The sequence below is a fragment of the Acartia tonsa genome, chromosome 11, assembly GCF_053477335.1.
Source record: "Acartia tonsa isolate MP-2025a chromosome 11, ASM5347733v1, whole genome shotgun sequence".
NCBI lineage: Eukaryota > Metazoa > Arthropoda > Copepoda > Calanoida > Acartiidae > Acartia > Acartia tonsa.
In genome coordinates this window covers 30,424,400-30,442,691 of record NC_137270.1, presented here as the reverse complement: position 1 = coordinate 30,442,691, position 18,292 = coordinate 30,424,400, and the positions used below count along the sequence as shown (strand labels likewise).

Sequence of the window (18,292 nt, the reverse complement as noted above, 5' to 3'; positions counted from 1 at the left end):
GCTGCGCTACTTACGATTATATTTTTTCTTGTTAAGTTTTTAAATGGGGAAAACAAATATTTTAGGGGATCATTTCAAAGTACAAATCTTATGAAATATCTTATAGAAAAGACTTATTTCATCCAAATAAGTAGTTAAATCACTTTCTTTTGGGTTGAAATGAACATAAAGCTTTATAATAAAAGTATTAAGTCCTAGAAATGACATAGTACAGGCTATATTTGCCTAGTAATAGCCAGTTTCCGTAAGAAAAAATATAAATTCTAAGACGCAAATTGTGTTGTTTCGTCAATTGAAAGTAGAGAGAGAGAGAGAGATCTGAGAGAGAGAAATAGTCCTTCTTGGCTTGGCCCCCAATCTCTATTTTTCTCTCTCTCTCCCTAACTCTCTAACTTTAAAAAGAGAAGCTTTTCCACAATTTCATCTGAACTTCTCCTCAGGTCAAATAGATTATACATCTATGCATGTTAAAAATGTCCTATAAATTTAAAGCCCAACATGAAGATTCCTGTAATGATATTAGAAGCATAGTTACAAATTTTTTAAAGTCAGAACGTGACAAATTGCCTGTGAAAGCAGGGAGGGAGGGGACAAAAGACTTTAAATTACACTGGAAAGTTTTCTTAACACGTTATCTTATTTGTTACCTCAACAAAAATGATTACTTTGATTAAATTTGTATAGGTTAGGTACAAAACTATCAATGTCAAAAAGTTTTAACCATAATCTTAATATACAGAAATGGTAATTTTAAGTTTATCATCATTGGTGTGTTATTGTTGAAGATCCCTACTCTAAAAAAGTTTAAATTCTAGCATAAACCTAACCTTTCATTGAATTATCTTATTTGTCAGACAAAGATTAACAATAGGAATTATTGGCCTGTATTAACCCATATTATGAATGTTGTTATCCTTGTTTTGTATGATCACTTGTAAACATCATGATCTATAATATAGAACTTTAGTGATCATGTCTTATGCGCGTGAACTTATACAGGCAATCCCCCTCCCCCTCTACTCCCTCCCCCAGGCACAGCAAAGTGTACAAAGTGAGCCCCCCCCCCACCTTCTTCTACCCCCCCTCCCTTTTTATGGAATACACCTTTCCGTAGTATTATAGTATAGTGGTGTATGTTATTATTGCTAAAATATTATGTGCTTCCAGCACAGATTTTTGATTTAGTTTAATTTTGAATCAAGCCCTGTGCACATCAAAAAATATTTATCTGTTATATTAACAAGTTTTTTATGTGCAAAATTTACATTTCAAGGCTTTAAAAATAACATTTATATTTATATATAAACTTAAATTATAATATTTGTGAAATAAACTTAGAAAATATTAAAAGTTACTAGAAAAAGTTATTAAAAAAACTACAAATGTTTTTAAAGAAACGGCGGCATGCCCAGTTGATGGGTCTGATTAAAGAAAACGGCGGGACCAGCTACACAAGCCCGTTAACCCCGCCAACCAGCGGCGGGGAAGAGGACTCGGAGTACGAACAGGAAGGCGCTGAGTGCAGAAAGATTGGCGGAGAGTATCAAAAAGGCTGCAGCGTGTACAAACAAGATTTCAGCGAACATAACCTGGGGTTTAAGTTGAGAAAGATGTCGGAAAGTTCTGTGGACAGTGGCTGTGGAATGCCATCATCTGAGGTAAATATTATTGTATTTAACCAAACTTCAGTATCAATTGTGATAAACATAGCTGGAATCACATTTAAGTATAGCTTATGACATAGATTATTAGATATACTGATTTCTGCATTTATGCCCAAAACTGATTTTCATATTTGTTCTAATGTTGATTTCTGATTTAGGCTGACACAGATTCTGCCAGTTGTTGGTCAGTGGCTGACAACCTCCATGAACACGAGGACAGCGAGACTATGCTAGCTAAAGTAAGTATACCCTACTAGATATTGTTCTTTTATTATATCGATATAGTAATGAATATATCATTACTTCGATCTTACACCAGATTATCATGTACTCTGATAAAATGAAACTTGCAGCGGGCTAATAAAGATTCCCCTCTTTAATCCATCCTCTCTTCTACTGCTGGATGAACGAACTGACCAATAAACGGGTTCAATGTTTTATAACATAAATTTTCCCCTGATATAATATTCACGTATATTCTGCATCCATTGATATAGTTTAAAAAAAATCAGGTTAAAGGGTGCAAACATAGATTTTGAAAATTATGTATTTTATCAAGAAGGGGAGGGGCGAGTCATCAATTTCTATATCTATACATCACAAAATGCTTCAATATAATTTATTTAGATTTTGCTGAAAAACTTAATTTTTAAAGAATTTATTAACTGCGCATTAGTTAAAAAAAATCATGCATTTAGCAAATGATAATAATAACAAGAGAGAAAAAGTTTCAAAAAATACACAAAAAAGCATGTTATTATTTCTTAACTTCTAAATTGCAAAATACGTACTATAACATAATAGAATATTACATCATTATTTAATTATTCATAAGAATAATAAAAATTACCAAAAATATTGAAGAAAATAAAGATGTACTTTAATCTATAATTTAATCTGATAAAAAGAACTTTGAACCTTAAAAGCAGTTCATTTTTGAATTTTAAACTTTGACTTTTGGACTTTAAATGAAACTTTAGCAACACATATAGTTAGACTTGAAATAGATTGTCTATTTTTAGAAAAACTTGAATTAAATGTGTGGTAAAAAGAGTTTTTTTTTATACAGAAAAAAACATTTTATATGAAGAATAATATTCTTTGTACTAACTTTTCCACCAATAAAACTTATTTTACTTTTCTTTCAGTTGCTGATAAATTTCCACAACAGCCAGCAAGAGAAGGGAGACAGACCAAGATCAGAAAAATCCGCCAGTTCCCCACCCCCCACTCCCCCCAGAAGTCCCCAACAAGAACACGAAAAAGCGTCTATTGGCTGCTTTACTCCACCTGCCGCTATAGCAGCGCCTGTTAGGGTTTCTGTCATCCAACACACAAATGCTCCAAAGTTTGATCATAATCAGCAGGTTAAGCAAGAGCAGTACACAACAGCACCCGGTCCTTATGACCTTAGCCTCCATGAACCAATGGGAAACCCAGCCCCTGAAGGCCAGAGCCAGCAGCAGTACCACGAGTGGGCCAGCATGGGGATCAACAAACAGCCACCCCGTCCTTCCGCCATTTCCAACAAGGATAAAATCTGGGTAGTCAGCAAGAATACTGACCGTGATGGTGGCCTTGCCTCCGCTTCATACCCTACTGATATTTATGGCGAAAGATTGGCTCAGCCTTCTTCTAGCAGCCATCACAATATGTACACAAGATCAGCTGATTTAATTGATCTGACCCCCGCGGCTTACCCGCCATTTTCCTCATTTGCATCATCACCATCCTTCTGTGATACATTTTCATCTTCCAGTGTAGAATATTCCCCAGCACCAGTTGTTGTAGCCCCAACGGCCCCGGCCCCACAAACAATCATTATCACAACAAAACCCTCCAATGTAGTCATTCTTTCTCCCAGAGAGAATCCTTCACCCCCAATCGTCTTCCGCCAGGAATTGGCGCCAAATTGTCCGAAATCCTTGCAGAAAACACAACATGGCATTCATTCAGATTATGTAGCAATTAAAACTGTTGGATCTTCAGTGCACGAGGCCAAAGTTGAGGCAACTGCCAGTTGCCCTGAGACTGCTGGCGGCAACAAGCAAGAAGCCGCCCCTAGAGAAAAGGCATTTGCCTGCGACTTTCCCGAGTGCAGCAAACGGTACTACAAGATGTCCCACCTGAAGGCCCACTATCGTATTCATACAGGCGAGAAACCATTTAACTGTCCATTTCACGGCTGTGACAAGACCTTTTCGCGCAGCGACGAGCTCTCCCGCCATAAGCGAGCCCACACGGGCGAGCGCAAGTTCGTCTGCCCTCGGTGCGAACGCGCGTTCGTCCGCTCCGACCATCTGATCAAGCACGTGAACAGGCATGAGAAAAAGGAGGCAAAAATGGCGGCAAAAAAGAGTGCAATGAAAAAGGCAGCTGCGGCTGATAATTAAAAGTTAAAATTCCCAACAAACAAACGAACAATAATTTAAATATTTCAAAAGCATGTAAATAGAAACTTAAATGAAATAGTAACCAACAAAACCATTTTCATAAACTAGTTTTTACAACAAAGACTTTATACATAATGTATAATTCGAAGTGAATAACAAACTATAATTATTTCTGATGTACAAGTAAACTGCATTTTTTTTAAAATAAAACCCAGTCAACAAAAAATAACCTCCATATTTAAAAAAAAAATTATTTTAAGCTAAAGTAAAACTGCCTTTTTATACTGTAAAATGTGATCATTATTATTCAAAAGTTTTTTTTACCTTTACGTTATTATTATAATTATTAATATATTACACATATACCATTTGTTAGATATATTATGCTGCATGATATATCATGCTAGTTTTGTTATTAGGTTATTTACTAAATAAAGTATAGAAATCATTTTAATAATCTGTTCTTTAACAAGGATGACAACATCTGTAAAAGCGAAGCTCTGAAAAGGCAGGACAGACGAACATTAACTCTTGTAGAGTGTCAGAACTGAATATGCAAAATATAAATATAAAAGTTTTGACAAAATTATACGTAATTTTGTTGGTAACTTCTTATATACAGAATACTGTTAAATGACATACTTACATTTTTAGGACTTGATTGTAGAGATGCTTCGCTTATAAAAGTGTACCTTGTTGTGATAGAAATCAGTATTAAAAATTCAGATTAATCGGATGATTACACAATTTTTTTTTTGTTAAAATCAACATGTTTTAAATGGACGTACGGACATTCTGGTTACAATTATGTAGTTGCTACGCTTTCTAAATCGTATCAAACTACTACAGGAATTATCATGCAAAGTTTGAATCGATAGGACAATTCTAACATGCCTAAATTAACGGGAAAAGTTAACCATATCGGACTAACGGACCGGCCCTAATTATAGAAAAGCTTTGTTATTTAAAAAAAGGGCAAAGTGTATTTTATATAGCTTAGATTCACTTGAGTTTATAATAAAGAAAAAAGGTTCTAAATTAAGATATAAGACTATGGAAAAGTTTGACATTACTAGTTTGGAACAAACCATTAAACAAGGATGACAACATCCATAAGTAGCGAAGCTCAAAAATTATGATTGTATATCAGGAAAAAAATACTATAAAGCAGTGTCATATAATAAATATTAATATTGGTAAAATAGGAAAATCATCACGCCTTTAAAATCACGCAACCTTAAAATCATGAAAACTTAAAAATCTAGGAATAGATCTAGCACCACAATTAATAGATAAGTCTTATAAAACTTGATGGAAATATGTAGAACATGAGCAAACTCAATCCCTGATAATTTCAACCATCAATCCTGAATAAGAATTGAAAAAACCATGAAAACCTAAAAAATCTAGGAATCGATCTAGCACCCCAATAAATAAAAAAAATATTAATAAAACTTAGTGAAAATATGTAGAATATAAAATTAATTAATCCCTGAAAATTTCAGCCCTTTATCTTGAAGAGCAGTTGAGAAAATTACGAAAACGTAAAAATATAGATATCGATCTAGCACCCCAAATAACAAAACAATGTATATTATAGATGGGCATATATAGTGGAAATCTTCACTAAAAATTTCAGCTGTCTATCTTGAACAGGAGCCGAGAAAATCACGTTTCCCCCAATTTATTAATTACGGACAGAAGGACGGACATTGTGAATTATAGAGTAGCTTCGCTACTAACAAAAGTACCCAAAGTTTTAGAGAAAACGAATAAAATATTACTGTTATAAAACTTTAAGTTGTATACCTAGGTACATAAGTAACTCTATTGGGGATATGTGATTTTCTCGACACCTATTTAAGATAGATTGCTGATATTTTTTTTGTGTAGATGTCCATTACATTAGAGCATCTAGTATACAACTTACCCTGTCTGTCGGTCATGCAATTAACAGAATACATGTGGAGGTTTTAATTTTAGGTTTTGTAATTTTTATTTACTAAGTATATTTGCGATAACTTTTATTTAATGAAATCTTCCAATTTTTAACATGTACAAAACGGCCTGCTTAATTGCTTCAAGATCCATGTCAGATCTATATAGGAAATAAATGTCTATAAACGAGCTCAAGTTTTCCAATGAATATTTGTTTAAAACTCATAGTGCTCCAATAATCCATAATAAAATCTCATTGCCCAGAACGATAAGACCCATTATTTTACTTTATTAAAAATAAATTCCTTTTTTTAATTTCATGTTGCTATTTACCTTATATCAATGTATTTAATTTCTAATCATAAAAAAGAAAATTTAAATTTATAATATAATAAATTTAAGAAAACTCTGTTTTAAAAGAATTCGATTGTGGCGACACTTTGTGTGTTCAAATATTAAACTAAAATTGTAATCATCATCATTAACCCTTTGGTGATGGTAATGTAAAGAAAAAATATAATTTAAAAAATCTTTTTAAAATCATTTAGATTATTAAATATTTACTTTCTTTTAGATAGTAATGCCGGTCGAGGAAAATAGATTTATTGAGAAATAGATATGCATATATAAAACTAGCCAATAGGGAGATAATTATATCGAGCCAACTCTAGTTATCTTATATGCTTACTAGTTGCTTCGCCCCCTAGTCTAAAATCATTTCAATACTCTTTAGAAGCTTCCCTGAAAAATACAACACATAAAGACAAGCAATCTCTGAAATATTTAGCTTCAGAATCAAAACCTTACTACTTTATAGAATAGGATGTCCTTCTTTCTCTTCCTCTCTTTTTTTGTGACCAATGCAATGTATATTCATACCATAGCCTAATATATAAATAAGTAAGCTTTTTTGTCTGTAGTGAAGGATCTTGCTAAAAGCTGAACCAATATGGCCCTCTTTTACAGTGGAGCTACATATAGGTCTCGGGTTGGTTTTAGGCTCTTTAAAAAAAATATCCTTTAGGGTTTTAGGCAATTTTTCTGCCCTTCAACAAAGATCCCCTAGATGATAGGGGCGCAGCCGCTAGTCTATATATAATTCACTTTGTCCATTTGCCCATCTCATGGGAGAATTAAAGAGTACCTAAAATTCAAAGAATGTACCCCTATATCTGGCTAGTCGGTAATTCACAAATACAAAATTGGTTTGCCTGTAGCTTGACCTTCTTGTAATCAGGGATCTAAAGGGATCTTGGACAAAGTAGCTTCGGACAAAGTAGCTTCCGGACAAAGTAGCTTCCGGACAAAGTAGCTTCAGGACAACGTAGCTTCCGGACAAAGTAGCTTCCTAAGAAAATTAGCCTTCACTGTTAATAAAGGTCATGGCCGCAGCGCTTGGCCCCCTGGCCTGCCTAGCCGCGGGCGCTCGGCTCCCTAGCCTATAACCTAACCTAACCTAACCAAAAAATTGTAAAAACATTATTAAAACTTATAAAAACAATATTAAAAATTGTAAAAATCTATCAACCACTTTTTGCAAAATCCACGAAATTCTAAACCACCTATGTATTATCAGTTGATGATATTTTTCTTAAATAAATGTTCTGAGGCTAACATAGGTTAGGTTAGGTTAGGTTATAGGCTAGGGAGCCGAGCGCCCGCGGCTAGGCAGGCCAGGGGGACGAGCGCTGCGGCCATAACCTTTATTAATATTAGAAGCTACTTTTCTTAAGTAAATGTCCTGAAGCTACTTTGTCCGGAAGCTACTTTGTCCTGAAGCTACTTTGTCCGAAGCTACTTTGTCCGAAGCTACTTTGTCCAAGATCCATCTAAAGGGATAAGATAATTTGATAGTTCCCCCTCCTTTTGACAAACAAATATACCCTTGATAAAATTGAAATTATTGGTGAAAAAAAGAGGACAGTATAATTTATAGTCCAATGTCCTTGTAATGTACTAAGCTATACGTTTGTGTTTTTTTTTTATTGAAATCATGCGTCGAATGCATGTTTATACACAGTGAATTGTTAAAAAATTCAAATAATTGTCTAATTTGTTCAAAAAGCTTTTCGTCATTTCCTTCAAAGTTTATTGTAGAGCACGGACCCCCCCCCACCTCCTTAGTTTTGAAGTAAATTAAAAAAAGGTGGGGGGGGGGGCTAGTTTTTACTTTATATTAATTTAGGTCATATTGGGAAGGCTTGCAGGGATAGGGCACCGCATGGGTTAGGCATAGCAAGCTAAGATAACGATACCCCTCATCCACCCCCTTTACAACATCCCCTAATCTTAGTGGATGAACCTTATATCCAATAAATGAGTTCCATATTGACGACAAATTTTCTACGGTCATAATATCCACATATATTCTGTATTTAATGTCCTATCCTTGTATTCCTAAAGGATCTAAAGGGATAAGGCATTTGCCGATAAATTTATTTACATCCCCAACGATGATACACAATATTACCACTTCTGTTAATTACAATTAATGATTGAAACGTTTGGATACTCAACTTAATGAACTAACCAATCAAAGTTCAATAAAAGTACCCAAAGTTGTTAAGCTAACGAACAAGAAAACGTTGTTATAGAACTTTGGTGACTAGTGTAATAAACAGACCAATGTCCCCTCCCTTCCTGACATCACGTAGTGACCGAATGATTTTGATAACATTTTTCAACTTATGTTGGCTGAAAACTTCTTTTATCAGTATCACAACAAGTTTGACGACATACGAGGATTGTCGATATTTGGTTGCAAAATAAGAAACTAGGTCGATTTATCCTGTTAAATATGGAGGTTTTCTGTTGACCTACAACTTCAGTAGACTTTTAAATTTTGTATTTGAGTAGATTTTTATAATATTTACGTTAACATTGTGTCCAACAGCTATTATTATGGCTGAAACCTATATCTACATTCTACAATCGACACTTTCGAACCTAACATCTAGGAGCACCCCACTCACACACACATATTTTTTTTGTATGTTTAAAAAAAAGGATTTTTTTTTCATGAAGTATGGCAATTTATTATTAAATTTTAGGAATGTATTAGTTAAGATGGTTGAGTTTCCCCTTGTAAATAGCTTAGAACCTGACCTGAACCTTACACACTTCAATCTTTTATTTTAAAACAAAATTGGAATTTTGTGTGTGATTCCCCCCCCTTCTCCATAGTAAAAAATTCTTTACCATAAGTTATTAAACCCTTGAAAATGTCTTGCATTCTTATCATAATCTTAGTTTAATTAACAAGGAAAAAATATTTCAAAGCTAGCAGAGCAAAGTGATTCAAATGATTTTAATGTCAGATAGCTCTTCTTTTCTGTAGGTTAAGTAACACCCAACAGAAAACCAATTCTTTGATTGCAAGTCCTATCTGTGCATGGTAATGAGTTGCACCCATTTTGGGCCAAGGCATTCCCCCTACTCTAACTATTAATATCGCGCATCTAGAATAGCATCAGTAGGAACCAATTTTTACTTCTTTATCTATGACGTAGTGTCAAGTAGAGATTCGAACTCATCACCTATCCAATGGAGAGAGTTATGACCCTTTACTTACAATTTAAAAAAGAATTTATCTTGGGGGTGTGGTGGTATCCTCCCCCAAATAGTAATTAACCTTCCTTGGAACTATGAGAAATACATTTTCTTTGTTTTACAAACTTCAAGTATTTTTAAAAAGCCAGTTAACTGTTCTTTTTTCATATAACTGAACTTTAAATGCTGCGCTACTTATAGACATAATTGTCCTTGTTATATTTCATTATATTAATTATGGGCCTCTTAAATATATAAAATTTAAATAGTAGATTTTTACTCTTGATAAAGTTAATAAATATGAACATTTTGAACTTATTGTACACTTACTTTCAATAATTTACAGTATACACACAAGGAACCTTAAGATTGGATCATATTCAAGTTTAGAAACCAGTATATCATCATATATATAAAAGTAAAAATTCTGTCTGTATCGAAGGATCTTGCTAAACGCAGAATTGATATGGTTCTCCTTTACTATGTAGCTTCACATATGTCCTGAAAAGATTTATAACTATTTTTGAGTAGGGTACCAACAGTAACACTCTCCCTAGAGAAATCACCAATAAAAATTAACCCGCAAAATTTTTCTTTTTATACCTAAACTTCAAAACAGTGGAGGGGCTTCTTTTAAGTTCCCCTTAGACATCTTTAGGGGCGTAGCCGCTATTATATTATCAAATATGAAAAATAAAACAAAAAGAAGTTTGCATAAAGGAAAATTAGGGAGGGTGGATACACCCCTCTCGAATTTGGTTAAGGGGGTTGTAATAACTATTGTGTGTGAGAAATAGTCCTCAATTGCATTTTCTTAATCAATAAACAAAATGACCCTACTGTAAGTTAAAATGATTAAATCAAAGTTTGGGCACTGCTAGATTAAACCAACCAATTTAGAATTAACAATAGTTACAAAGCCAACGAATGAGGGAACTTGTATACTTTTCAATTTTCTTTCTCTCCCTGATATCATGCATTATCAACTAGTTTCTCAACTAGAACCTGACCCAACTCTGAGATTCACTAAGACACACACACACACACACCACCTTCACACACGTACACCCCCACACACACAAATCACACAATAACTGCACAGTTTGATACTCTCAGAGATTAGGGAAAACCTGGAAGAGAACCGGATATTCAAGATAATTTCTTCGCATCCGTTTCATTTACGCTTGCTCAAAACTGGTTTTAAGCCATAATGAAAAATCATATAACGTATCTAATTAGAGAATTTTCAAGATTATTAAAAACTGTCCACAATACGATGGATATATTATGTTTTATATAAGCGAAGTAGAGACATACGAACGAACATCCTGCGACTTAAATGTAATTATCTAGATTTGGCTGAACTTTTTAATGTCATCCCTGTTCTTCAAGACATATTTTCTTTTCTCTGAAATTCACTTAATCACGCTTACCCCTCATGTACACTTTTCTTTGACGTATTTAACATGTATATTATCCTATAATATAAAGTAATAAGCTTTTTTTGTCTGTAGCGAAGGATCTCGCTAACCGCTGAACCTATATAGTTCTTCTTCACAGTGAAGTCTCTAATAGGCTCTGAGATGGTTTTAGGCTATCTAATTTTAAAAAAAATAAGTCTGGGTATGGCTTTAGGCTATTTTTCTGCCCTTTAAATATAGAGCCCCTAGATGCTAGGGGCGCAGCCGCTAGTATATTATACAAAAAGAAACATTATTACAAAAAATGTTTTCACCTAATTAAATTAGTAGTTTTAAATTTTAAAACAATTAGAAAACAGGTAAATTGCTAACATGGACATCATTTATTGGTCAGTTCGTTCATCCAGTTGGAGGGAAATGTATGGGTTACAGTCAGCAACAGGTTTCAATTAATTAGAGTACTTGATTATCTGAAGTAAGATCCAAGTAATAATAAATCCATTTTTTTTATATAGAAGGGACGGACGGACGTTTTGTAGCTGCCCTGCTTTCAGTGAACTTAGGGGATAAGACAATTGGCGATAAATATCTGTACTTCTCCCACAATCATTATAAACTGAAGTGTCTTTTCATATAATATGATAATTATATCATATAAAATTTATTGTAAACAAGGATGACGACATCCATAAAAGCGAAGCTCTGAAACGATAGGACACACGGACATTAACACTTGTATAGTGTCAGAACTGAATAATCAGAATATAAATGAATAAGAGTCAAAGCAAAATTGTGAGTAAATTTGTTGAAAAACTTCTTGATACAGTATAATGTTTATGGACATACTTACATTTTTAGGACTTAGTTATAGAGTTGCTTTGCTTATAATATTTTACTTTGTTGTCCCATGAATCAGTATACCAAAAATCAGAACATTCGGATAATTAGATTACATAAAATTTTTTTGTTAAAAAAGTAAAAAATCAACATGTTTAAAATGGACGTACGGACATTCTGGTAATGATTATAGAGTTGCTACGCTTTCTAAATCATACCTAACTACTACAGGAATCACCATGCAAAGTTTGAAATCGATAGGACAATTCTAACATGCCTAAATTAACGAAAAAAGCTATCTGTCTCAGACGTACGTACGGACGGACGTACGGACCAACCCTAATTATAGAAAAGCTTCGCTTTTAAAAAGTTATATATAAACATGTTTTAATTGCCTAACTTTTACAGGAATCAACATGCAAATTTTGAAATTTATAGGACAATTATAACATGTCTAAATTAACTATAGTTGCGGACGTAGTGACTCTTATTTCAGAAAAGCTTCGCATTTAAAATAAAAGAGACATAATACGTGAAATACCCAACATTATATATATTATTTTTATTATCAGCTATCTATTTCCAAAATATCTATAAATAAATAAACACTACGTGATAAAAAACCAAAAATTTCACATGTGATTATCACATAAAATAATCTCCGATAAATATCAGCTGGTTTAGAATCGGTTATCTGCCATACGAAAAAATCATATATAGCATCGTATTACAGACAATTTTCCATAAATATTAAAATAAAAATCATAAAAATTAAAACTTGGTGCTAACAAAGCTGCCTATAATACTATGCGATAAATAACTATTCCTTGTCACAATAAATAAAAAAAATCTATACCCCTTAAAATAGAATATAGTTGTATTGAATACGGGATAGCCCTGTGTATAAGGCTTAGGGTCCCCAACAGCGCGCGGTTCGGCAAAGGAAAAAGACTTCCCCACCACCTATTTCACTTGTGGCTAAGCACCCGGCCATTTGTCTTATCTGCATGGAAGTAGAATATGCGTTGATATTTTTAACAGGGGAAAAATAAGGTTGCTATTTCTCATGTTACATATTGGTCAGTTCTTACATCCAGTAGGAGGGTAGAGGAAAGGGTTAAGGATTGGATCGTTATTTTAGCCCACTACAATTTTCACTTTATAAGATTGCATGATAATCTGGTGCAAAATCCATCAATAATAAATCTAAATTGTTATATGTTAATAAAAGTTTAAAGTTATAAGGTTTCGTGATTATTAAAAGAAATACGTCTATAATTTTCTAACATTTACATAAAATAAACAGAAAATTTTTGTCTTTCTACACGCTAAAATCTCAGTACCAATAAGTTTCTCCTTAGCAGAAAATGTTTCTTTCCGAGAAAATTTGAAAAATGAACCCCTTTTCCAAGTTGCTGTTTTATTTTAAATTTTAATATTGCTTTTTCTAGTTTCAACATCCCCTGACCTAAATCTATAATACAAAGTAGAACGGTATCTGTTTGTATCGAAGGATTTTGCTGACCGATCGAATTCTCCTTAACAGGGTAGCTTCTCATAGGTCCCAGGAAGGTTTATCACTATTTGGAGGGAGGGTACCACTACCCTCCCAAAAGAAATCACAAAAAAAAATTATTTTCGCCTGGAGACTTCTACGCAACATAAAAAGGTATCGTAGAGGCTTGATCGCAAAATAGATAGGTATCGTAGAGACTTGAACAAAAAAAACATTTAAAGTGCCAATAGGGGCCTCTAGCCGCTAATACCGAAACTCAAACTGTTCAGTGCAGTGGTTAGCTAGATCTTATGGTCAAAAAATGAATCATACTAAGGTATATGATATAGAGGTTATTTCTCTTGGGAAGGTGGAGGTACCCTCCCCCGAAATATTTATTAACCTTCCCTTGAATTATAAGAAGCTTTACTAAAAAAAGTAACCATATCAAAACAGCAGTCGACTATACATTGATACAAAGACAAATAAACATCATGTAATATTTATATAAGGAAAATTTAAGTTGCTAGGGGTAAGTTTTCTCTTGAGAGGGTGAAGATACTCTGCCCTAAAATAGTTATGATCCTTCCCATGAAGTATAAAAAGCTTCACTGTAAAGGAGAACTATATTAGTACAGCGGTTAGCAAGAACCTTTGGTGCACAAAGACATCCTGTTACTTTTATATAAGAATAATTTATGTTGTATGAGGAACATTTTTCCTCCCCCTCCCCCCCAACAGACGCTATGGGCGCAGCCGCTACAGTATATATTTAATGGAAAGTTTTACTATTCTATCATCTCTTGACCTCATGTTAATTGTAAATAGAAAGAAGCACAGAACATTTTCTTTTATATACAAAACAAAGGTGAGTGGCTGTACTACAATATGTAAGGAGGCAATTTAGTAAACAAGGATGAAAACATCTATAAAATAGAAGCTTAAGAAATCAGAAAGCCAGACCAACGAACATATCAATAAAGAGTAACAAGTCTTAAATAATTAACACTAGTATAACAAATCTGTCCAACAGGGATAGTTTCACGAAATGCATTTAAATTTAATGAACTGCATATTATTTTCCTATTGAATGGTTTGAGCTACATTTATAGGGCATATATTTGAAAGCATTTCAATTCTTATTTTATGATGAATGCAATTTATATTATGGCTTATTTTCACAAAAACAGCATGCCAACTAATTTAGTTATGTCTTATTGTTTGTTATATAATGTAATACAAAATTATATAATTGTATACTTGTACATTCTGTTTGAAATCATTCAGCTAGCTATCCCTTTACTTTAATAAGGATGAACACATCCATAAGTAACACAAACAAATATTTAAAATATTACAGACAAGATTAAGATCTTTTGTTAAAATAATAACGAAAAGTTTCTCACGTAATTTTATATCTATAATACAAAGTAGCTTGATGTCTGTCTGTCCGTCCATCTGAAGCTTAAGATCTCGGTAACCACTAAACCGATCGGATTCCATTCTTCAGGGTATATACCTATTGGTCCTGTGATGATTTAAGCTTTTTTCTTGGGGGGTGGGACACCCCTAACCCCCCAAAAAACAAAAAAATCCCCCCCCATTTTTTTTCTGCTGAAGATTTCCTTGGTCCTTTAACGAATTTCGCCTTAATTTTTTTTATCACCTTTTGGGGCAAAGCCCCTAGAGGCTAGGGGCGAAGCCGCTAGTTTTGGATTAAAGGAATATTTATTTTGATATACAGCTGCTTCGCTAATAGTCCTAGTAGCCAATATTTCAAAAGGATGAGTAACATATGAATAAAATAATTTTAAATAGCCAATATTTAGTATGTTTAAGCACACAATAATTGTAGAGTAGTTACTTACAGTAAATATGTAAAACCAAGAAATTTTATTTCTTGGTATTGATGAAATTTATCTCGTTAAGAAGTGATTGGTTGGTTCTATAAAGAACCGTTTTCAGTATCTGTAGGTTATTATCAAAAAGCTTAAGCACGTTCTCCACGGATTCTTCTGGCAAGCTGGATGTCCTTGGGCATAATGGTAACTCTCTTGGCGTGGATGGCGCACAGGTTGGTGTCCTCAAAGAGACCAACAAGGTAAGCCTCGCTAGCCTCCTGCAGAGCCATGACAGCGCTGGACTGGAATCTGAGATCAGTCTTGAAGTCCTGGGCAATTTCTCTGACCAGACGCTGGAAGGGAAGCTTGCGGATCAGAAGCTCGGTGGATTTCTGGTAACGTCTGATCTCACGAAGAGCCACAGTACCGGGCCTATATCTGTGGGGCTTCTTGACACCGCCGGTGGCTGGGGCAGATTTCCTGGCAGCCTTGGTGGCCAGCTGTTTGCGAGGAGCCTTTCCTCCAGTGGATTTGCGGGCAGTTTGCTTGGTATAATAATAATGAATGATGAAAATTCAACTTAGCCTAGGAATTAATCATTCATTATTTATAGTAAAATTGTAGAGGGGATTTAGACGAGTGCATGGGGATGAAATACAATAAAAAGGGATTCAATTCGCCTTTAAAAGGAGGGGGTTGGAAAGGAGGAGGTGGAAACCTTACAAAAGAGAAAGGTAGCATATGTATAGAGATGAGATTTGTCTGAATGGGATGGGGTGGTGAAGTAATTATTCGAGTTTCAATATGAGGAATAGGGAAGGTGGGAAGAGATATCAACTAAGAAGGGGGAATTAAGTGTATGTATAGGGATGAGAAACGGAAAATTTGTTTAGGGGTCGGGCTGGGCATTATAGTTATTATAGCATCTGTGTGTGTATGTGGCGTACTGTCACGGATATTAACAGGCAGATATTTGAGCTGAGTGGTTTGCATATTCAAATGCAAAATGCTTTCTAACAGGAAGATTAAATCCTAACGGTTTTTCAAAACTTAATAACTTTAGAGAAGTTATAAGCATATTTTTCTTAAAATAAAGCTTTATTACATAGATAGTTCAGGAATGTTAGAATATTTTTTTTTGAATTTAAACTTTGTACAATTACTGCTACAACAATAAGCTATAATCTAAAGGCATAGCAACTCCATAATTATTTACTATTATTAAATTTAATTTTTCTCCTGCGAGGGTTATGGTCTCCTAACCCAAATAGTTATAACCCTTTTTTGGACCTAAAAGAATCTTTATTGTAAAGGAGAGCCATAACGGTTCAGCAGTTAGCAAGATTCTTCGGCACAGACTGACATCACAAACATCCTGTTACTTTTATATGGGGATAAAAAGTCCATTTTAAACATATTTAAACAACATATTTTGAATTGTGGTTAAGGAAAATCTGTGAAGTTAATGAATGAACTATTTCTAAAATGTTATATGAAACAATATTCTATAAAACAAAAAGATTTTAAATAACATGCTTGAAATTGACATCCTACGGACTGGCATTAATTAGGTATAAAGAGTTCCTATGTTTTAGAATAAGCTCATACTATGAAATGTTTGAAATCGATAGGATGATTCAAATAAGCCTATAAGAACCGTCCTAACACATGGGCTTAACCTAACCATAAAAAAAATTGCTTTGAAAAATCAGAACCATAAGATTTTAGAAAAGAGTTCAAAAAACATATAAATTTTCCCTCCAAAAATGTATTTCTATTGTTTTGTAGTATATACTAGAAATAATCCTTATACAGTATACACCCCTCCTAATCCTTTAAATCCCTTCCCCTTTGAACAAAGTCCACGCTAAACTCTCCTTCCCCCTCTTATGTATTTAACCTGCCCTTGTTGTACTGGATCGTCCAGATCAACATCCAATAGGAGCTCGAGGGATTAACGTGTGTTGAGTATAAGTATTGCGTCTGCAGATATGTTGATTAAGTTTCATTTTTGAAATCAAACTATTAAGATGACCGGAAGAGGCAAGGGCGGAAAAGGATTGGGCAAAGGTGGAGCCAAGAGGCACAGGAAAGTGTTGAGAGATAACATCCAGGGCATCACTAAGCCCGCCATCAGGCGTTTAGCTCGTCGTGGTGGTGTCAAGCGTATCTCTGGACTTATTTACGAAGAGACCCGAGGTGTTCTCAAGGTTTTCCTTGAAAATGTTATCAGAGATGCTGTAACCTACACTGAACACGCCAAGAGGAAGACTGTCACCGCTATGGATGTTGTGTATGCCTTGAAGAGGCAAGGCCGCACCCTGTACGGATTCGGAGGTTAAACTACTGCTCAATGGAATCAACAAACGGCCCTTTAAAGGGCCAATCATATTTATCTTAATGAGATTTTTTGTCATCTAAATAAAAAGAAATTACTTAAAGCAGTAATGTGCAGAATTAAAAGCTTGCAAATTTGAACTTTATAGGATAATTCTTACATTTATAAATTGATGATTGTAGAATAGCTTCATTTATTTTACAATAAAATTGTATTAGTTTTTTCATTTAAAAGATATACAACTATGAACATAATTTTCTTAATATTTACATTTCTGTTAAATTATAGTTTTTCCACATTTGACTATGACTGTTTGTAACAGCTAGCTCTCATAAGTGTTAGAACTATTGATCACAATGATTATTCTTGTTACTCATACAGAGTGACTGCATTGATTTGTGAGAAATGTGAGAGTATAAAGGTAAATACTAATAAACTAGTTTTTGTCATTCCTTCTTATTTTAGAGCTTCGCTTTTTGGATGTACTCATCCTTGTTTTATGTCTTAACAATAACGAAAGTTTATCTGTGTTTCAGATTTGGAAAAAATAAATAAAAAAATAATAAAAAATGTATTTGGTAGTAATTTTTAAGATTTGAATAGGAATTTTTGTACAGCATTATGTTGTATAGTTATTCTGGTTTCAACTTTAATTGTAAAGAATAGATAGTTTTTTATTTTGATATTGTTGATTTTTTCTGGTTATTTATTCATATAATGGGTAAATAAACGTCCAGTTGGAATCATATTGTCTCGGTTACTTTTTAAGATGGATGGTTGTCCAAACTTTTTAAATATTAAAATGTTAAGTTGTGG

At 33.8% G+C, this 18,292-nt stretch overlaps 4 protein-coding genes across 4 annotated transcripts in view; 3 read left to right on the top strand and 1 right to left on the bottom strand.

Moving 5' to 3' along the window:
- The window catches only part of LOC145332951 (ribonuclease H-like), a 135,244-nt gene that overhangs the window by 59,598 nt on the left and 57,354 nt on the right, over positions 1 to 18,292 (top strand). The gene's annotated exons all lie outside the window — the stretch shown is intronic.
- On the top strand, positions 1,101 to 4,514 carry LOC145332644 (uncharacterized). The gene is made up of 3 exons (XM_080177654.1): positions 1,101 to 1,658; positions 1,823 to 1,903; positions 2,813 to 4,514. Exons 1-3 carry the CDS (start codon positions 1,383 to 1,385, stop codon positions 4,055 to 4,057), a joined length of 1,602 nt encoding a protein of 533 aa, XP_080033780.1. The 5' UTR covers positions 1,101 to 1,382; the 3' UTR covers positions 4,058 to 4,514.
- LOC145331233 (histone H3-like) lies at positions 15,256 to 15,710 on the bottom strand (the record flags this gene model as incomplete). Its single annotated transcript, XM_080175850.1, has 1 exon — positions 15,256 to 15,710. A coding segment is annotated over one exon (423 nt), but the record flags the coding sequence as incomplete, so codon positions are not given.
- Positions 16,471 to 17,610, top strand: LOC145331621 (histone H4). Its single transcript, XM_080176388.1, has one exon. It carries the CDS (start codon positions 17,169 to 17,171, stop codon positions 17,478 to 17,480), a length of 312 nt encoding a protein of 103 aa, XP_080032514.1. The 5' UTR covers positions 16,471 to 17,168; the 3' UTR covers positions 17,481 to 17,610.